The sequence below is a fragment of the Electrona antarctica genome, assembly GCF_951216825.1.
Source record: "Electrona antarctica genome assembly, chromosome: 13".
In the NCBI taxonomy this organism is placed as follows: domain Eukaryota; kingdom Metazoa; phylum Chordata; class Actinopteri; order Myctophiformes; family Myctophidae; genus Electrona; species Electrona antarctica.
In genome coordinates, this window is record NC_136794.1 from 50,080,130 (window position 1) to 50,103,166 (window position 23,037).

Here is a 23,037-nt window from a genome sequence, read left to right on the forward strand (position 1 = left end):
GATGAGGAGGAGGAAGAGGAGGAGGAGGAAAAGGAGGAAGAGGAGGGGGAAAAGGAGGTGGAGGAAGAGGAAAAGGAGGAGGAGGAAAAGAAGGAGGAAGAGGAGGAGGAAGGAGAGGATCGTTTGTATGGTGGCATATTGTGGGGCGATGCGACTCTTTCATCAGGACCATTCACTGCAGCCAGGATGGACATCTCCACATACTTCCTGCCTGATGCTATACATGTATAGGCCACTAGGAAATGCAGAAGTGAAATTGCTGCCGCCGACTGATATGAGGTTAAGGGAATTACGTGGCTGACGACGGACATTAAATACACAGAGAACGTAAAGGAAAGCTAGTCACCAGTACCTCGTGATGCTCCTTGTTCTGCATGGCCACCAGGTCCCTCAGCACCGCGATGTGGGTGAACATCCACTGGAACGTCTCCTGGTGACCACAGCATGCGTGTTATTTTTACAAGAAAGAAGAAGTTAAGACACATGTAAAAAAATAAATAAAAAAACAAAAACAAATAGTAAGACAAAATCTGTAAGCTTATTGTAAGTCAGTGATTCTCAACCGTTTTAATTACAAGGAAGCCCAATTGATGATCGTGTCCAAAAATACCGGAGCCACAAGATCATAACGTGTTGCAATTCGCCCCTTTTTTCCGGCTATTTTCTGCAAAGATATTGGATGTAGGAGGAGGCGTAGCATATGGAAACCATATCCATATCGATGTAGGAGGAGGCGTAGCATATGGAAACCATATCCATATCCATGTAGGAGGAGGCGTAGCATGGAAACCATATCCATATCCATGTAGGAGGAGGCGTAGCATATGAAACCATATCCATATCCATGTAGGAGGAGGCGTAGCATATGGAAACCATATCCATATCGATGTAGGAGGAGGCGTAGCATATGGAAACCATATCCATATCCATGTAGGAGGAGGCGTAGCATATGGAAACCATATCCATATCCATGTAGGAGGAGGCGTAGCATATGGAAACCATATCCATATCCATGTAGGAGGAGGCGTAGCATATGAAACCATATCCATATCCATGTAGGAGGAGGCGTAGCATATGGAAACCATATCCATATCCATGTAGGAGGAGGCGTAGCATATGGAAACCATATCCATATCCATGTAGGAGGAGGCGTAGCATATGGAAACCATATCCATCCAGAAATCATACTTTATTTTCAGATTCAAATTCCCAAATGGCAAAAGCTCTTTGTCTACCGAGCAATCTACGTTCCTACTCTCACCTATTGTCATGAAGTGTGGGTCATGACCGAAAGAATAAGGTCACGAATACAAGCGGCCGGGTGGCTGGCATCTCCCTTAGAGATAGGGTGAGAAGTTCAGTCACGCGGGAGAGACTCAGAGTAGAGTCGCTGCTTCTAGGTGGTTCGGGCATCTGGTTAGGATGCCTCTCGGGCGTCTCCCTAGGGAGGTCCTCGAGGCACGTCCCACTGGGAGGAGACCCCGGGGGCAGACCGAGGCGCATATGGAGGGATTACATCCACTCACTGGCCTTGGAACGCCTCAGGATCGGATCCCCGAGGAGGGGAGTTTACTAATGTTGCTCTGGAAAGGGATGCCTAGAGCTCTCTGGTGGAGCCGTTGCCCCCGCGACCAGACTACGGATAAGCGGTTGAAGATGGATGGAAATAGCAGAAGTAGCAGATCTACAAGGTCGAAACTGTAGATCTGCTGCTTTTGTGTCACGCTGTAGTATGATCAAGTAGTGCGTTAATTTACGGAAAAATGGCGTTAGGAGTTTTCTGCCTGACAGCAATGCGTCCGTGTGTGTGTGTGTGTGTGTGTGTGTGTGTGTGTGTGTGTGTGTGCATACCTGTGCTGACAGGTTGTTCTTATTGAGGCTGTTATCCTTCTTGCTCCTCCGGACCCCGGTCAGCTTGGAGAGGCCGAAGCCACTGCTGACCCTGGACAGCTTGGACTGGGTGGCCGGGACCACCGCCTCCCCACGGCTAATGGACTTCTTCTCATGGACTGGTCAGGGTGGGCGGCGGGGGGGAGAGAGAGAGAGAGAGAGAGAAATATATTTTGTACATACAAAACAACTGGAGGGGATAAAACAAGACTCAAACTTTACAATTAACAGATATAACGGTGCCTATAGAGCACCGAAGTCTGGCGTCAATATCGGTAGAGGGCGCAAATCCACGGGTTCATGTACTTTGTATTTGCATTGTAATCCCCATAGGGGGGATTTTAGATCTCCTCATATAGGAACTGTGATTGAAAAATAAACAAGTCATCCCGGCCGCCTTTTCTTAAAAGTTACATTTGTGTAATTCCTTTTAATCCGTTTCATTTTATTATATGAAATTCTTTAGAAAAATGTTGAAGAACTGTGAATATTTGTCATTGTATTTTTGGGAAGATCTTTTCAAATAACTATAAATGGCGTCCCACAAACGGGTCCCTGCTCCGACCCACTGTTCTTTGGGAAACGGCGTACTAACACAGTGGTAACCAAAGTGGGGTCAGGGGACCCCCAGGGGTCCTTGAGGGAGTTCCAGGGGGTCCCCAGCTAAATGATAGTTTGGAACCAAATGGACATGGGTCTGTAACTCTGACCCATTAGGGTCCATTTGGTTCCATTCGTAGACTCTCAAGAGTTAAATTAACATTGATTTTTCAATATAAAATGGGGTCATAGAGAAAGAAATGCCCTTAAATGGAGGTCCTTGAAATTAAAATGGTTGAGAATCTCGGCTAGAGTCGTAAAAATCTTCTCTTATGGGGGGTCCCTGGCATATATCTTCTCTTATGGGGGGTCCCTGGCATATATCTTCTCTTATGGGGGGTCCCTGGCATATATCTTCTCTTATGGGGGGTCCCTGGCATATATCTTCTCTTATGGGGGGTCCCTGGCATATGTTTTCCATTGGGGGTCCGCAGGCTATTGAGTGTCATTTTGGGGGTCCTTGACTGGTCGACTAGTTTTTTAACTACCAATTATGTAAAAAACAAACCTTTTTTAAAAATATATCTATATATACAAGTGAGAAGTTGTACCCAACCCAGGAAAAGGGACCCAAAGTCACACACTGCATACATCACTGACACGTCACTGACACACTGCAACACACTACACTCACACGGCAGTCACGTCACACACTTACCCTCCGCGTCGTTCGGCCGCTATCTCCTCATATCGCGCCGAACGCCGCCCCTCAACACCAACCGCGGAACATCACTCATTGCACTGACACCAACGTTGCCTCCCTTCCACACCCACGCCGGCATTGTATCTCTTCACAACAAACAATATCTCCCCAAGCACCCACACCCCCGCACGCACACACTCACATGTTGCCAGGTCTATTAAAACAAGCCCAGAAAAAATGCCATTCAACACGCTACTTACAACTCGCTTACAATTCGCGGACCTGGCAACAATGCATCCCGTGATTCCCCTCTTTTCATTGGCTGCACCGCCAACATTGATGCCACTATGTAAACAACACCGCAAACCCTGACTTCCTACAGCCTACAGCCTATACTTACACACACTACCACTCGCTTACAATACGTGGACCTGGCAACACTACATCACCCCTTCCCAATGGCTCACAACCCCACCACGTGACCCAGTGGCGGCCGGTCCATAGGGGGCGCTGGTGCGCCGCACCACCATGCACAACCCCTGAATAAAACGTGAATAAGAATGACGGAGAAATGACATCTGCAGCCTGTAATTTATTTAAAATTAGCAATCTAGAAACGTCAATATTATATAATATAAGGAACCACTAACCAAAGGCAGTGATTACAAGTTGTATTATGCTGCCACGTTGTATTCTGCTGCCATGAAATGTCACATGTTGTTTACGTTGTGTGACGTTTCTGATTGGTTACTGAGTGTCACATGTTGCTGCGCGTTCATCTGGAGCATAGATATATACAAACACTAGATGGCTCAAGGCGGAGTTTCTGACGTCGTTCACCCGGCAGCCATCTTACTTCGGGGCTACAGTACAGTATGTTCAATGGCAGCTCAAACAGAAACAGTCATAACTCGCTCAAATCTTGACGGATTTACAAACGGGTTGGTTTATTACAAACGTTGTCAACGTGGCTATGATTCAGACTTCAATACAAACGATAGAAAGCCACTGGGTCGAAAAATGTGTGCGATCAATGTTATTCACACCACAAACCACTTGGGGGCAGCATAAACATCACAACACAGTTTGACATATAGTTTAACACACAGTCAACACAGACGCTAGAAAAACATGAATGATGAGCCACATGGAGCCAGGTAAAGATAATAATTCATTTTCATAATGGAACAACAAGACAATGACAAAAAAAAAACTGTAGCCTCAATCTACATGGAAAATGCAGTGAAATTAGCCATGTTTGGCAATGCCATGTTTATTTTGTATTTTTAAAAGCCTTCCATTGAATGTGATGATACCTATAGTGCATGTTTTCTTGATATTTTCATAGCGCCCTCTCTAGGACAAAAGTCACCAGCCGCCACTGACGTGACCCACGTGTTTTTCGTGATACCTTTCACACTTCCGGAAACACTACCGGAAGTTACACAGTACACACACACACACACGCGTGCACACACACACAGTGTACAGCCTGCCGGAAACCAAACGTAGAAGAAGAACAACAACAACACAGGTTCTACACTGATTCTAACTTGGACGGAGAGCACCGCGATTACATACACAGTTACAATAATGCAAACACGACCGTGTCGACACCTGACGTCGTACAATCAGGACGAACCGAGGCGCATATATGGATAACAACAACAACACTACACGCGCGCGCGCGCAAGCGCTGCAGCACAAAACAGCTACATACAACGCGTGTCACTGTGGACTTCTGTATCTGGGGACTTCTGTATCGCAACGCGGGGCAACGCAACTCTGGGATGAGCGGGCCGAAGGCCCGCGAAATTCTAGTATTTGTACATTTAAAAACTGTGTACATTGGTGACTATAATCTACTGTAGCATTCTAGCTGATCTTGAGGCCAAAAAAACAAAAAAAATGTCTTATCAACTAGTACAAACAAGGTCAACTAGTGGATTTACTAGTCGACTAGTTGCTTAAAGCCCTACACTGTACTAACAAACACGCCCTACTACTACGTCGACGTGCATCCATTCCTCACCCAGGTGGTTCTGCCAGCTCTTGATGGCGGGCTCCTCCAGGGCGGGCCGGGCCGTGGCGATGTCCACGTGTCCTCTGTCGTTGGTGGGCAGAGACACCTTGAAGATGTCCTCCAGCATCTGGCGCTTACTGTGCATCAGCTCCGTCCACACCCGGTTCACGGCCTTCAGCAGGAGCTGGCGCCCTGAGGGGGGCGCACGCACACACGCACACGCACGCACACACAGACACACACACACACGCACACACAGACACACACGTTAATATTTAAACACGAATATTTTCCTGTGTAGATAAGTCAGGCTTAAAAAGGGAAACATCAGCTTTTCCGTTCCCCGAAAAAAGAAGAAAAAACACACGCGCACACGCACACACACACACACACACACACACACACACACACACACACACACACACACACACACACACACACCTCAGAGAGATAGTTCCTCTCCTTAACTCCTCCTGACCTTTGTACGTATCTCTGAGTGGTGGGAAGAAACTAAGCACACGGTCATGTACTGAAGTACTGTACTTCATTTAAATTTTTCATACACACGGTGACCTTGTGATAACCAGATGGGGGGGGGGGGCACCTGGAGGTGGGGCGGTTGCCGCCTTGGAGTGGAGTATGCATAGGTCTACTCTTCACTGTAATGATTTGGTGCTGGTGATGATTGTGTTGTCCTTTTTTTTATATATAAATGTATGTATTATTCAATTATTTCCTTAGTCTATCAATGGTTCAGTGTTCATCTGTTCAATCTGTTCACCACGGGCCTATTGAATCTGTTCAATCTGTTCACCACGGGCCTATTGAATCTGTTCAATCTGTTCACCACGGGCCTATTGAATCTGTTCAATCTGTTCACCACAGGCCTATTGAATCTGTTCACCACGGGCCTATTGAATCTGTTCAATCTGTTCACCACGGGCCTATTGAATCTGTTCAATCTGTTCACCACGGGCCTATTGAATCTGTTCAATCTGTTCACCACGGGCCTATTGAATCTGTTCAATCTGTTCACCACGGGCCTATTGAATCTGTTCAATCTGTTCACCACGGGCCTATTGAATCTGTTCAATCTGTTCACCACGGGCCTATTGAATCTGTTCAATCTGTTCACCACGGGCCTATTGAATCTGTTCAATCTGTTCACCACGGGCCTATTGAATCTGTTCAATCTGTTCACCATGGGCCTATTGAATCTGTTCAATCTGTTCACCACGGGCCTATTGAATCTGTTCAATCTGTTCACCACGGGCCTATTGAATCTGTTCAATCTGTTCACCACGGGCCTATTGAATCTGTTCAATCTGTTCACCACGGGCCTATTGAATCTGTTCAATCTGTTCACCACGGGCCTATTGAATCTGTTCAATCTGTTCACCATGGGCCTATTGAATCTGTTCAATCTGTTCACCATGGGCCTATTGAATCTGTTCAATCTGTTCACCACGGGCCTATTGAATCTGTTCAATCTGTTCACCACGGGCCTATTGAATCTGTTCAATCTGTTCACCACGGGCCTATTGAATCTGTTCAATCTGTTCACCATGGGCCTATTGAATCTGTTCAATCTGTTCACCACGGGCCTATTGAATCTGTTCAATCTGTTCACCATGGGCCTATTGAATCTGTTCAATCTGTTCACCACGGGCCTATTGAATCTGTTCAATCTGTTCACCACGGGCCTATTGAATCTGTTCAATCTGTTCACCACGGGCCTATTGAATCTGTTCAATCTGTTCACCACGGGCCTATTGAATCTGTTCAATCTGTTCACCACGGGCCTATTGAATCTGTTCAATCTGTTCACCATGGGCCTATTGAATCTGTTCAATCTGTTCACCATGGGCCTATTGAATCTGTTCAATCTGTTCACCACGGGCCTATTGAATCTGTTCAATCTGTTCACCACGGGCCTATTGAATCTGTTCAATCTGTTCACCACGGGCCTATTGAATCTGTTCAATCTGTTCACCATGGGCCTATTGAATCTGTTCAATCTGTTCACCATGGGCCTATTGAATCTGTTCAATCTGTTCACCACGGGCCTATTGAATCTGTTCAATCTGTTCACCACGGGCCTATTGAATCTGTTCAATCTGTTCACCATGGGCCTATTGAATCTGTTCAATCTGTTCACCACGGGCCTATTGAATCTGTTCAATCTGTTCACCATGGGCCTATTGAATCTGTTCAATCTGTTCACCATGGGCCTATTGAATCTGTTCAATCTGTTCACCATGGGCCTATTGAATCTGTTCAATCTGTTCACCACGGGCCTATTGAATCTGTTCAATCTGTTCACCACGGGCCTATTGAATCTGTTCAATCTGTTCACCATGGGCCTATTGAATCTGTTCAATCTGTTCACCACGGGCCTATTGAATCTGTTCAATCTGTTCACCATGGGCCTATTGAATCTGTTCAATCTGTTCACCACTGGCCTATTGAATCTGTTCAATCTGTTCACCACTGGCCTATTGAATCTGTTCAATCTGTTCACCACGGGCCTATTGAATCTGTTCAATCTGTTCACCACGGGCCTATTGAATCTGTTCAATCTGTTCACCACGGGCCTATTGAATCTGTTCAATCTGTTCACCACGGGCCTATTGAATCTGTTCAATCTGTTCACCACGGGCCTATTGAATCTGTTCACCACGGGCCTATTGAATCTGTTCAATCTGTTCACCATGGGCCTATTGAATCTGTTCACCACGGGCCTATTGAATCTGTTCAATCTGTTCACCACGGGCCTATTGAATCTGTTCAATCTGTTCACCATGGGCCTATTGAATCTGTTCAATCTGTTCACCACGGGCCTATTGAATCTGTTCAATCTGTTCACCACGGGCCTATTGAATCTGTTCACCACGGGCCTATTGAATCTGTTCAATCTGTTCACCACGGGCCTATTGAATCTGTTCAATCTGTTCACCACGGGCCTATTGAATCTGTTCAATCTGTTCACCATGGGCCTATTGAATCTGTTCAATCTGTTCACCACGGGCCTATTGAATCTGTTCAATCTGTTCACCACGGGCCTATTGAATCTGTTCAATCTGTTCACCACGGGCCTATTGAATCTGTTCAATCTGTTCACCACGGGCCTATTGAATCTGTTCACCACGGGCCTATTGAATCTGTTCAATCTGTTCACCACGGGCCTATTGAATCTGTTCAATCTGTTCACCACGGGCCTATTGAATCTGTTCAATCTGTTCACCACGGGACACCAAGGCACCGAGAAGCCAAGAACTGTACTACTGTTGTAGTATTTAATTCTGAGAATAATCCATAGTGAGCTTAGCCCTGTAGTGACCTTATAGTGACCTATAGTGACCGTAGCCCTGTAGTGTAATGAATCCTATGAGTCACATTAAACTGAATAAGACACATAGGAGCAGTCGAGAACAGGAAACATTGGACCTACAGTAGATAAGATGGTTTCCCCACCATTCCTTGCTCAACTTAACCCCACGTTGGCCTCCCATCGTAGAGGAGATAAGAGCACTGTACAACCCATGAGATGTTTAACAGGAAATCCCATTGATTGCAGCACAATTCAGACCTTCACCCCCACCATCTCGCAGACGCGTGTGCGCACACACACACACACACACACACACCGCAATCGAGGATTTCACAATATCACGCCAGACTTCCCGGTCCTTCATTGACATCCCCAGTTCCTGCTTATGACATAACATAAAAAGATGACATAGGGAGGCACAAGCAATAAGGCAATAAGGACGTCATTGTATTTCGGTAATGAGTGTCAGACAATATCGCGCACACACACACACACACACACACACACACACACACACACACACACACACACACACACACACACACACACACACACACACACACACACACACACACACACACACACACACACACACACACACACACACACACACACACACAGTGAGGAACAGCACCAGGAAACAATCTGTACTTCTTCTCAGATGTTCCTGGTATCTATGCGATGTCATCTGTCACGCAGCACTAACTGTCCACTGGGTACAATGTCCAATGATGATGTTGAATGTCCGTTTATGAGATGGGGGAGTATAAAAGCTACGCTGCTTTTGCGATATTAGTTAGGTCACCGATATTCAGAATGGAGAGTCTTGGGGCATTGATGGTTTTCCTGCTCTGCCTGTCCGGGCCTTGGGCTGCTCAGGGAGACACAGGATCACTACCTGGTGGACCAGGTAACCCCTCAACGCTACCTGGTGGACCAGGTAACCCCTCAACACCCGATATATGGAGCCAAGTGAAGAAGCTGGGAAGCATGGTGGTGGAACAGAGAGAGAGGCTGAGGCACATGGAGGAAGAAGCCAATGGTTGGTAAAGTATGACAGTTTTCTGAGTCGGTCGTTCTCAAACATTTTCATGTCAATTTTTCAAAAATAGCAGACCTACAAGCTCATAGCGTGGCACTCGGTGGCGCGCTATGAGCTTGTAGATCTGCTATTTTTCAACAGCTAAAGCATAACATAATGCTTAAAACACCGAAAGGGGTTCCTGCCCATAATGTGGGGGGGGGGGGGGGGGGGGGGGGGTTGTGAAATGTGAGCTTTAGTCATAATCCATCATATTCAAGTGCTTTTGGAGAGAAATGAGACAGTCACTTTCAGTAGTAGAGTAGTGTCTGTGACTGTGCCCAGGTGGTGATGGTCATTGATGCTCATTAATACATCAAGGAAGGCAATTATGTTTCTGCACTGTCAAAAGTAATGCTACTTCTTTTGCAATGTAGTTCGGGCTCGGGTGGCTCGGGTGGGAAGATAAATTATATAAAATAAAATAAAAACTGTAATTTTCTGGAAAATATTTTTTGTTTAATCGTGAAAAATTGTATCGTGAACCTCATAACGTGATACGAATCGTATGGTGAGTTGAGTGAATCGTTACCAATGCTGCGTTTATTTCAGCCCAGCGTGCTCAGCGGTCCATGGCAGAATCGATGAGCCTCACGGCCAGTATGAACCAACTACAAGATATGTTGACCTTCTCCAGCCTTTTCTTACAAGGTAAAATAATGTCTACATTTTTCATTTTTTTCCTAATATGTGACCAGATTTGACTGAGAGCCTGCCAACGCGCAAATTCCAGCTTCCAGAAGAAAAACGTTTTTTTTTGTTTTGTTTTTTTTCTTTTTCTCAAAATGAGGCAGACTCTTCACATACTAGAGCATGTCTGAAATAAGTGTCAGAGCTGAAATCGACATGTAAATATGAAATAAATGCATGTAGCTAGGTGTAATGTTAGAGACCACAGAAGACATGTAAATATGAAATAAATGCTTAAACATGTAGCTAGGTGTAATGTTAGAGACCACAGAAGACATGTCAAATATGAAATAAATGCTTAAACATGTAGCTAGGTGTAATGTTAGAGTCCACAGAATACATGTAAATATGAAATAAATGCTTAAACATGTAGCTAGGTGTAATGTTAGAGACCACAGAAGTGAACCTTTCAAGCCTGTTTTCTCAACTCGCTGTTTCTCTGCAAGACATTACTCTATAAGCCATATCTCCAAAACTGGTGGGTCAAACTGAACAACCAATATGTCAATTTGAAGCTATGATTCCCTGCTTTCACATGACATGAAACGAATATTCAAAAAAATCCAATGGCAGTCCCTCAGTCAAATGTAGTCACATATATTGGACTATTACAACAGTCTGACTCCGTCCTGTACCTCAGAATGCCTGTCCTCTTACTGTTAGTACAATGAATGCCTGTCCTCTTACTGTTAGTACAATGAATGCCTGTCCTCTTACTGTTAGTACAATGAATGTCTGTCCTCTTACTGTTAGTACAATGAATGCCTGTCCTCTTACTGTTAGTACAATGAATGCCTGTCCTCTTACTGTTAGTACAATGAATGTCTGTCCTCTTACTGTTAGTACAATGAATACCTGTCCTCTTACTGTTAGTACAATGAATGCCTGTCCCTCTTACTGTTAGTACAATGAATGTCTGTCCTCTTACTGTTAGTACAATGAATACCTGTCCTCTTACTGTTAGTACAATGAATGCCTGTCCCTCTTACTGTTAGTACAATGAATGCCTGTCCTCTTACTGTTAGTACAATGAATGTCTGTCCCTCTTACTGTTAGTACAATGAATGCCTGTCCTCTTACTGTTAGTACAATGAATGCCTGTCCTCTTACTGTTAGTACAATGAATGCCTGTCCCTCTTACTGTTAGTACAATGAATGTCTGTCCTCTTACTGTTAGTACAATGAATACCTGTCCTCTTACTGTTAGTACAATGAATACCTGTCCTCTTACTGTTAGTACAATGAATGCCTGTCCCTCTTACTGTTAGTACAATGAATGCCTGTCCTCTTACTGTTAGTACAATGAATGTCTGTCCCTCTTACTGTTAGTACAATGAATGCCTGTCCTCTTACTGTTAGTACAATGAATGCCTGTCCTCTTACTGTTAGTACAATGAATGCCTGTCCCTCTTACTGTTAGTACAATGAATGCCTGTCCCTCTTACTGTTAGTACAATGAATGCCTGTCCTCTTACTGTTAGTACAATGAATGCCTGTCCTCTTACTGTTAGTACAATGAATGCCTGTCCTCTTACTGTTAGTACAATGAAATGAATGCCTGTCCCTCTTACTGTTAGTACAATGAATGTCTGTCCCTCTTACTGTTAGTACAATGAATGCCTGTCCTCTTACTGTTAGTACAATGAATGTCTGTCCCTCTTACTGTTAGTACAATGAATGCCTGTCCTCTTACTGTTAGTACAATGAATGCCTGTCCTCTTACTGTTAGTACAATGAATGCCTGTCCTCTTACTGTTAGTACAATGAATGCCTGTCCTCTTACGGTTAGTACAATGAATGCCTGTCCTCTTACTGTTAGTACAATGAATGCCTGTCCTCTTACTGTTAGTACAATGAATGCCTGTCCTCTTACTGTTAGTACAATGAATACCTGTCCTCTTACTGTTAGTACAATGAATGCCTGTCCTCTTACTGTTAGTACAATGAATGCCTGTCCTCTTACTGTTAGTACAATGAATGCCTGTCCTCTTACTGTTAGTACAATGAATGCCTGTCCTCTTACTGTTAGTACAATGAATGTCTGTCCTCTTACTGTTAGTACAATGAATGTCTGTCCTCTTACTGTTAGTACAATGAATGCCTGTCCTCTTACTGTTAGTACAATGAATACCTGTCCTCTTACTGTTAGTACAATGAATGCCTGTCCTCTTACTGTTAGTACAATGAATGCCTGTCCTCTTACTGTTAGTACAATGAATGTCTGTCCTCTTACTGTTAGTACAATGAATGCCTGTCCTCTTACTGTTAGTACAATGAATGCCTGTCCTCTTACTGTTAGTACAATGAATGCCTGTCCCTCTTACTGTTAGTACAATGAATGTCTGTCCTCTTACTGTTAGTACAATGAATGTCTGTCCTCTTACTGTTAGTACAATGAATGCCTGTCCTCTTACTGTTAGTACAATGAATGCCTGTCCTCTTACTGTTAGTACAATGAATGCCACAGAAGAAAAACAGTCTAAGTCCACACTATTCATCCATAAGGTATAAATGATGGATAAGGGGTCAGGACAACGAGGTCAGAATGACATTTGGACTTAGACTGTTTTTCGTCTGTGGTACTTTAATAGTTTTAATTTACCGGGTATGGGTTTATAATGTAACAAAGAATTTGCTTCTCTTTTGTTGACAGACGCGAGGGTGACCCACAACGGTGCCTTCTCTGCTGGTTTGAGTAATTCTGGGGATGTTGGACCCTTTGATTCTGACACCACGGTGCTCTATGACAGAGAGCTCATTGACGTCGGCAGCGATTACAATCCATCGACAGGTAGGTGGTGATTAGGTCCTTTTGACCCGAGATCAGATTACAATCCATCGACAGGTAGGTGGTGATTAGGTCCTTTTGACCTGAGATCAGATTACAATCCATCGACAGGTAGGTGGTGATTAGGTCCTTTTGACCTGAGATCAGATTACAATCCATCGACAGGTAGGTGGTGATTAGGTCCTTTTGACCTGAGATCAGATTACAATCCATCGACAGGTAGGTGGTGATTAGGTCCTTTTGACCCGAGATCAGATTACAATCCATCGACAGGTAGGTGGTGATTAGGTCCTTTTGACCTGAGATCAGATTACAATCCATCGACAGGTAGGTGGTGATTAGGTCCTTTTGACCCGAGATCAGATTACAATCCATCGACAGGTAGGTGGTGATTAGGTCCTTTTGACCCGAGATCAGATTACAATCCATCGACAGGTAGGTGGTGATTAGGTCCTTTTGACCCGAGATCAGATTACAATCCATCGACAGGTAGGTGGTGATTAGGTCCTTTTGACCCGAGATCAGATTACAATCCATCGACAGGTAGGTGGTGATTAGGTCCTTTTGACCCGAGATCAGATTACAATCCATCGACAGGTAGGTGGTGATTAGGTCCTTTTGACCCGAGATCAGATTCTAAAAATGTCTTCTACATCCTGACAGTTTTCTGAAAAAGCTATGTTTCTATGTCAGTCGTTCTTCGATTTTTCAAAAATAGCAGACCTACGAGCTCGTAGCGCGCCACTCGGTGGCGCGCTATGAGCTTGTAGATCTGCTATTTTTCCAATAGCTAAAGCACAACATAATGCTAACACCAAAAGGGGTTCCCGCCCAGAATGGGTTAAGTCATTCCAATGAACGTTACAGAATAAATGATTAGCTCTCACCAGCGTGGCACGTTGTGAGCTTGTAGGTGGGCTGTTTTCAGAGTGATACCCGAGCACAACCACATTACTTAAAATAAATGCACCGAGTCTCTGTACGTATGTCTGTCTGTGTGTAATCCACGTAACTCGAGAACCGTTCGCCCCGCCCACTTCAAATTCTACACACGCGTTCCACACCACCACCGGGGGTGCAGTGGCCGGTGTCGAGTCGGTCGGACCCACTGTTGTCCAGAACCGCCCCGGCAGCCCGGGCTCTGGACAGGGCCCCTGTCTAGGGTCCATATTTGGAGCTGGCCTGCTTATGACATCATTCTGACGTCTGCATAGACTCCATATGTGGGCATGCCTGACAAAAAACTCCATATATGGGCATAAAAGGGACACAGACATAATATCTGGGCGGGGCATGCATTTCCAACTTGCATCGTTCCAAGTAGGCCAGTGCCCGTTACCGCTGTAGAGGCCCCACGGGCAACGCTCTAGTTTCTCAAATCTGATCTTTTTCGGCGAAGATTTTTCGTCATAGTCGACAAAATCGCCACAATTATTCACACAGTGTGCATAGGGTCCAATGTGTGTGTGTGTGTAGGGTGGCTGTGGCTCAGGAGGTAGAGCAGGTCGTCCAATGATCCCTGGGTCGGCGGTTTGAATCCCGACTCCTCCTGTCTACATGTCGAAGTGTCCTTGGGCAAGACACTGAACCCCACACTGCCTCCAGTGAGTCGGTCAGTGTGAGCTCGCCACCGTCGGTGTGTGAATGTGGGATAGTGAGGACGCTGGCGTCGACTGTTCGCCGCTTCACCTCCCAATGTATGAACGAATGCACCATTGTAAAGCGCTTTGAGAACTTTAAAAATGCAATTCACAAATGCAATGCACTATAAAAATGCAATTCATAAAAATGCAATTCATTATGTGTTTGTTTTCTCTCCAAAAGGTGTCTACACAGTACCGACCGGTGGAGTCTACCAGTTCAGGTTCTCTGCAGCGTACGTCGCACCAGCCTCATCAGAGAAGCAGTGCATTCAGATCCTCATTGCACAGACGAGTCTCTTTCACGTCTGTGGGTCCAGTAATCCTGGGCAGGTGGAATACATCTCTCACGTATTCACCATGCGTATCTTCACGGGTATGAAGGTTTCCGTGCGTCTGCCCGCCGGCTGGAAGCTCTCCAATAGGAACAGCAGCCACAACGTGTTGAGCGGAGCTCTGGTCTACAGAAACTGAGCTTTAGCTACAGTCCAGTTCTGTTGGTCTGTTCCTCGCTGACATCTATAGGTACCTTTCAGGCGCTTCTGAACCCTCTGGGGTTCTTATTCATGTACTCATTGTTCTCAGGGATTAAACCCTCTGGGGTTCTTATTCATGTACTCATTGTTCTCAGGGATTAAAGCCAGAAAAAAATCCCAAGACTGAAAATGTAATTTATTTTTGCAAATCTGCACTGATCTCATTAACCCATTTAGGCCCGACGTCGAAATTTAAAAAAAAGTCTCGTCTAAATCCTCCAGTTTTCTGAAGTACCCATGTTTCAGTGGTGCTCAATATTTCATATCAAGGCCCCTAAAAATGATATGTATTTGGCCTCCGACCCCATTCTGAACATATGTGACCAGATTTGACTGAGAGACTGCCATCATGCAAATTCCAGCTTTTCACCAGAGGAGAAAAACATTTTTTTTTCTTTTTCCCCAAAATGAGTTTATAGCACAGGCAGAATCTTCACATACTAGAGCATGTCTGAAATAAGTGTCAGAGCTGAAATCGACATGTAAATATGAAATAAATGCTTAAACATGTAGCTATAGGTGTAATGTTAGAGACCACAGAAGTGAACCTTTCAAGCCTGTTTTCTCAACTCGCTGTTTTCTGCAAGACATTACTCTATAAGCCATATCTCCAAAACTGGTGGGTCAAACTGAACAACCAATATGTCAATTTGAAGCTATGATTCCCTGCGAAAATTCAAAAAAATCCAATGGCAGTCCCTCAGTCAAATTTAGTCACATATGTTGTTCCAGGGACCCCTCAGAAGCAAAGATTTGAGTTAAAAACTTTTGCTCTGAAAAAATTTGCGACACATTTTCACGATTTTTCAAAAACATAATTCAAAAAAAGCGCTACGAGCTTGTAGATCTGCTATTTTTCAATAGCTAAAGTATAACATCATGCTTAAAACAGGACTGAGAACTTTAAGCCCTGTGTTCTGTTAAACAGGACTGAGAACTTAAGGTTCTTAAAACAGGACTGAGAACTTTAAGCCCTGTGTTCTGTTAAACAGGACTGAGAACTTAAGGTTCTTAAAACAGGACTGAGAACTTTAAGCCCTGTGTTCTGCACTTGCTGACGGTTTTATGCTCCTTGCTCTTGTTTTATTGTCTTTAATCCCGTTTAGATTTAAAACTTCTTTTATTTGACGTATTTGTCTTGTTTTTCTCCTTTCTGCCCTGTGAAGCACTTTGAGCTGCATCTCCATGTCATGAAATAAATAAAGATCATCATCATCATAATTACTACCACCCTGTGAAGCACTTTGAGCTGCATCTCCATGTCATGAAATAAATAAAGATCATCATCATCATAATTACTACCACCATGCAACTACACCATGCAACTCCTTTCTGCCCTGTGAAGCACTTTGAGCTGCATCTCCATGTCATGAAATAAATAAAGATTATCATCATCATAATTACTACCACCATGCAACTACATTGACTCAACTATTGGACTTAAAGCGCAAATAACATGCATTTTATAACTGCTTTTAATATTTAATATCATATTGTCTATGTCCCTCAAAGTTATTTATAATGGTTTGAGCCTCTGATATAACCAGTCCTTGTCATTTCTTTCTGGACTTTGAAAGCAGTTTTAGCTGCAGTACCACAATGTCCTGAGGTGGTGGGGGTGCTATTATGCAGATTATTTAATATTTGAGTCATTATAATACTGACGCTAGATAAACACAGGCTTGTTTCCATTCCATGCCAGCTTGGAAAATCAACAATGGTGGACATTGTAAACAAAGTAGAAATGCAAATTTGGAACTGAAGAGGAGGAATTATACAAAGTAGGGTCACTAGGGTGACATTGATGACATCACGATGAGGACAAAATCAGCTGAGCTGTTCCTGAGAGCAATTTCCATTAAAGCGCCTATATGATATGAAAGCCTGATTGTTCAAAATTGGTGGGGAAAGAAAACACATAATATGGGAGCCCCAAAAACACAAAAGAAATTGAAAAAGTTGAATTTTATGTTATAGGTCCTTTAAATACAGTTTTGAGATACTGTTATTTAGTTTTTATTTATTTATTATAATGAGTACTAGTACTATGACTAGTACTATAACTAGTACTCGTATTTAGGTAGTTAAATATACTTTACTTTTGTACTTTTAAAGGGATAGTTCAGAATTTCTTAACTTACGTTTCCATTAACATAGTGGTTGCAACTGTATTAATTGATTGCCCGAGTCCTGTGGTGGGAGTTCTGCTCTCGTTTTGGTGAAATATTAAGTAGTTCCGGTCATTTTGTGGATGGCACAGGGGCCACGCAGTAACAGTAAATTCATTCATAAAAACGTTAGCTCATTTTTTACCCCAATAAGCTTTGGGCTTATCCAGTACCCGGTATCAATAAGCTTTGGGCTTATTGAGTACCCGGTATCAATAAGCTTTGGGCTTATCGAGTACCCGTTATCAATAAGCTTTGGGCTTATTGAGTACCCGGTATCAATAAGATTTGGGCTTATCGAGTACCCGGTATCAATAAGCTTTGGGCTTATCAAGCTTGTCATTTTGTGGATGGCACAGGGGCCACGCAGTAACAGTAAATTCATTCATAAAAACGTTAGCTCATTTTTTACCCCAATAAGCTTTGGGCTTATCGAGTACCCGGTATCAATAAGATTTGGGCTTATCGAGTACCCGGTATCAATAAGCTTTGGGCTTATTGAGTACCCGGTATCAATAAGATTTGGGCTTATCGAGTACCCGGTATCAATAAGCTTTGGGCTTATCGAGTACCCGGTATCAATAAGATTTGGGCTTATCGAGTACCCGGTATCAATAAGCTTTGGGCTTATCCAGTACCCGGTATCGATAAGCTTTGGGCTTATCCAGTACCCGGTATCAATAAGCTTTGGGCTTATCAAGCCTGTTATGGAGCATAGCGGTCCATGACGTTATGTTTAAACAATCAAGACAAGAGGAGATCAATAAATAAATGTAATCATCCACGCTGGTACAAACATGTGAGTCTAAAAGTGTATTGATACCTGCCAACCAGCGCTGTCCGGGGAAACACAATCACGCTTTTAATGTGACGGTGCACATAGAAATATTAACCAGTTAACAGTTTCTTTAATATTATTTTATTGGTAAAAAGGTCAATTTCCTTCCATCTGTTAGTAAAGTACTGCATTTGAAGGCCCTAGTAAAAGATACTGGTTCTGTTCAGAATTTATTGTCTCCCGTCTTTCCACAAAATACCGTAAAATACCGCACCGAGTGCCACGCTTGTAGATCTGCTATTTTTACAATATCTATAATAAGTATAACACAATGCTTAAAACACGAAAAGGGGTTCTCATCCTGAATGTGTTAACATGTGCGCACCGTTGAGCCAACGTGCACCAGACACGTCACACACACTGTTCCGGAGTCTGCCATGAGAACATGGGGCCACACCACACCAGGGGCCACACCACACCAGGGGCCACACCAAGGGCCACACCACGGGCCACACCAGGGGCCACACCACACCAGGGGCCACACCAGGGGCCACACCACACCAGGGGCCACACCACACCAGGGGCCACACCAGGGGCCACACCACACCAGGGGCCACACCACACCAGGGGCCACACCACACCAGGGGCCACACCACAACAGGGGCCACACCAGGGGCCACACCAAAGGCCACGCCACACCAGGGGCCACACCACACCAGGGTACACACCACACCAGGGGCAACACCAGGGGCCACACCACACCAGGGGCCACACCACACCACTGGCACACCAGGGGCCACACCACATCACTGGCACACCAGGGGCCACACCAGGGGCCACACCACATCACTGGCACACCAGGGGCCACACCACATCACTGGCACACCAGGGCTTCCAGGGGGGTCCCATCAGGATCCCTTGGGGGGTCCCACATGCGCACTGTTGCTCCAATATGCACAGACCACTGTCCAGGGGTCTGCCCTGACAATATAGTCTCACAACTATTGCTTTGATCAGTGCAAAATACTGTAGGGCTCGATCTGAAGGCAGCGACCTGGAAGTTTTGTTTGTAGAAGTTGATGTCCTCCACAAATATAGTGACTAGTGTGCGTGTGTGCGTGTGTGCGTGCGTGCGTGCGTGCGTGCGTGCGTGCGTGCGTGCGTGCGTGCGTGCATGTGTTACCTTCGCTAACATCCTGGCTGTGGGTGTGGTCAGCATCGTTCTCGGCGGGGATCATGACGTGCCACGTGGTCATCCGAGCCTCCGCCTCCAGACCGAACCCCTCCACGCTACTGCACACACACACACACACACACACACACACACACACACACACACACACACGCACACACACAAAACAATCAAAGTTTTATTTGTCCAAATCTTTAAAAAATAGCCAATCTACACGCTCAGCTTTCTGATGACTATGAAACATGTACATACATACGTAGAAAAGTAAAAGTGCCTCAAAATTGTAATCAAGTAACAGTAAGACTTTAAGACCTGGAACACATCTGTGTCACCTTAGCTTTTAGCAACAACATTAACCGTTGTTTTAAACACTATACTATTGTGTTTACCATTTTAGACAAATCATGAAAAGGTGTGCAAATCTAGCTTCTGTTCAAATACATATAATTCTGGGCGTCCTTGACATGAAATAGTTTTAGAACCAATGATGTCATGATATTAGAAACACAGGTTGTTTTTGTTCAGAAAGCCGTCGTGATTTAGAAGACATTTCGTAGAATTGGTCTCAGGTCTCAATGGGTTAAATCAGTGTTAAATCAGTGTTAAACTAGAAAAAGGCACAGGTCTCCACCAGGAGGATAGGACTGTGTGAGATGTTTGGCAAAATGTTTAGGAGTAATATAAACATGTTTGCCTTTGATGGCAATTGGATGACTTGAGGCATTTTGTTCCAAAAATGTGTTTTGCAAAAATCAACCTGTTGGTGGCGCTATAACAGGCCAATGTGAAAAGGGTGGGATATATTCCTCAGCCTAGTAAGAAAATGTGTGAAAGATTTCACGTAAATTGCATGCTGCGTTCATGATTTGAGGCTTTTGTTCAAAACGGGGCAATCTTGCAAACTGTGAAAACCAATTATAGCCAATTAGGATGGAATATGAAATATCGGACAGATCCGACTTGCGCACATGACCATAGAGATACTGTGTAACGATTTGTGAGATTTTTGGACAGAATCTGGAGGAGTAATATAAAAAAATGTGTTTTACAAAAGTCGGCCTCCTGGTGGCGCTATAAAAGGCAGATGCGGAAAATGCAGGTCAAAGGTTTGTCCTTGGCCTCTAGGGAGTGTGCATGCAACGTTTCACGCAGATCGGTGCAGTTTTAGGTAAAAAATGTGAAAAGCTGCCTCATGGTGGCGCTATAACAGGCCGTTCTGGAAAATGCGGGGCAGAGGTTCATCGTTGGCATCCAGGGAGTGTGTGTGCAAAGTTTGGCATCGACCAGGTTAACGGTGCCGGAGATTAGCTGGTAACAGACGGACGGAAGGACGGACGGACGGACACACGGACGGACACACACACACACGGACGGAGTGCAAAACATACTCTCTCCCCATGCCTTCGGCCTGGTGGAGACAATCAGTGTTCAACCCTTTTCATATCAAGGCCCATTATTATTTTTTTATTTTATTTTTTTATCCCACAATTTTGTAACCCATTTTTCATCCCTGTGTCAATTATCTAATGTGATCCTGGGCTCTACACACCCTCCGCCAACCTAGTCCCCATATATGGGGGACATGGGGAGAGCAACGGACTTGAACTCATGCTTCCTCCATGCATGAGTGTCCAAGTTGCTCCTTTAAACCTGACAGGGGGGAGTTTCCCTGGTTGGACGTAGCGCGTGGAAGGAACACGTTATTCCAACCAGTTCCTTTCCCCTCCATCAGGCTGGCCAGGGGGAGGCAGTTTAGAGACCAGGATTACTGCATGTTTTTTGTGAGGGTACCTACCCTAGGGGACACGGGGAGAACATGTGAGGGTACCTACCCTAGGGGGACACGGGGAGAACATGTGAGGGTACCTACCCTAGGGGACACGGGGAGAACATGTGAGGGTTCCTACCCTAGGCAACACGGGGAGAACATGTGAGGGTACCTACCCTAGGGGACACGGGGAGAACATGTGAGGGTTCCTACCCTAGGCGACACGGGGAGAACATGTGAGGGTACCTACCCTAGGGGACACGGGGAGAACATGCCAACTCCACACAGAAAGGCGCCAACCCCGCCTCGGGTATGGGCACTGATGACACGGAGGAGGAAACACAGCGCCAACCACTGGCACTGTGGGCCAGGGGGGTCCTTACCTTCCGCTGTGCAGGCAGATGAAGCAGTGCGCCAGGCAGGCCACAAAGTCCTGGTCGTGGTTCCCGGGGCCCAGCACCAGGTTGCGGTTCACCGTGAGCACCCGCAGCGCGTCCAACAGCGCCACCTGCTGCGCCACCGTCTTGTGCGGCCGACACAGCTGGTACAGCACGGTGCGGTTCAGACAGTGGTAGATGGAGTCCAGAGAGAGACCCTGGGAGCGCCGCTTAGACTGGGGGGGAGAGAGAGAGAGAGAGGTTCAGACAGTGGTAGATGGAGTCCAGGGAGAGGCCCTGGGAGCGACGCTTAGGCTGGGGGGGGGGGGGGGGGGGGAGAGGAGATTATAGAAAATATTAATTAATTTCACATTTACAATCTAGTTATTTACAATAACTAGTGTTACAAGTTTGTCAAAACTATTTGGAAGCTTCTCTGCATTATATCATCATGACGTAACATGTCGATTTGCTCAGACACATATGACATCAATTCTCCATTCTTTGTCAATGGCATTTAACAGGTTCATCACAGAGATGGTCAAAAATCTACACTATAGCTGAATATAGGCCCTCAAAAAGTAATAAACAATTTTGAGACATTAAAAAAAACAATAGTGCTCCTCTTGGTTCTCAGAGTGAAATGTCCACTCAGGATTGGACGTGGTCGTACCTGTCCTATGAGCTGGATTGGACGTGGTCGTACCTGTCCTATGAGCTGATTGGACCGTGGTCGTACCTGTCCTATGAGCTGGATTGGACCGTGGTCGTACCTGTCCTATGAGCTGGATTGGACCGTGGTCGTACCTGTCCTATGAGCTGATTGGACCGTGGTCGTACCTGTCCTATGAGCTGGATTGGACCGTGGTCGTACCTGTCCTATGAGCTGATTGGACCGTGGTCGTACCTGTCCTATGAGCTGGATTGGACCGTGGACGTACCTGTCCTATGAGCTGATTGGAGCGTGGTCGTACCTGTCCTATGAGCTGGATTGGACCGTGGTCGTACCTGTCCTATGAGCTGGATTGGAGCGTGGTCGTACCTGTCCTATGAGCTGGATTGGGGCGTGGTCGTACCTGTCCTATGAGCTGGATTGGAGCGTGGTCGTACCTGTCCTATGAGCTGGATTGGACCGCGGACGTACCTGTCCTATGAGCTGGATTGGAGCGTGGTCGTACCTGTCCTATGAGCTGGATTGGACCGTGGTCGTACCTGTCCTATGAGCTGGATTGGACCGTGGACGTACCTGTCCTATGAGCTGGATTGGACCGTGGTTGTACCTGTCCTATGAGCTGATTGGAGCGTGGTCGTACCTGTCCTATGAGCTGATTGGAGCGTGGTCGTACCTGTCCTATGAGCTGGACGATGAAGTCGACCACACTCTTGGACTCCTTGTTGAACATGCCCTGCCACAGCTTGTCCACCACGCGCTGCGTGAAGTAGAACACGTTGTTGACCAGCGTCTGGTAGCTTCCTCCGCTGCTGATGGGCAGAGAGGCGTCTTCGCCTGCAGCCCAGAGACAACCAGGAGA

General features: G+C 45.3%; 1 protein-coding gene across 1 annotated transcript in view; it reads right to left on the reverse strand.

Moving 5' to 3' along the window:
• wdfy3 (WD repeat and FYVE domain containing 3) overlaps positions 1 to 23,037 on the reverse strand; it is a 185,836-nt gene that overhangs the window by 37,439 nt on the left and 125,360 nt on the right. Inside the window, 6 exon segments of the mRNA XM_079517855.1 lie at positions 353 to 430; positions 1,852 to 2,009; positions 5,166 to 5,348; positions 19,352 to 19,461; positions 21,512 to 21,741; positions 22,852 to 23,012. Of these exon segments, the coding sequence (XP_079373981.1) occupies positions 353 to 430; positions 1,852 to 2,009; positions 5,166 to 5,348; positions 19,352 to 19,461; positions 21,512 to 21,741; positions 22,852 to 23,012 (920 nt within the window).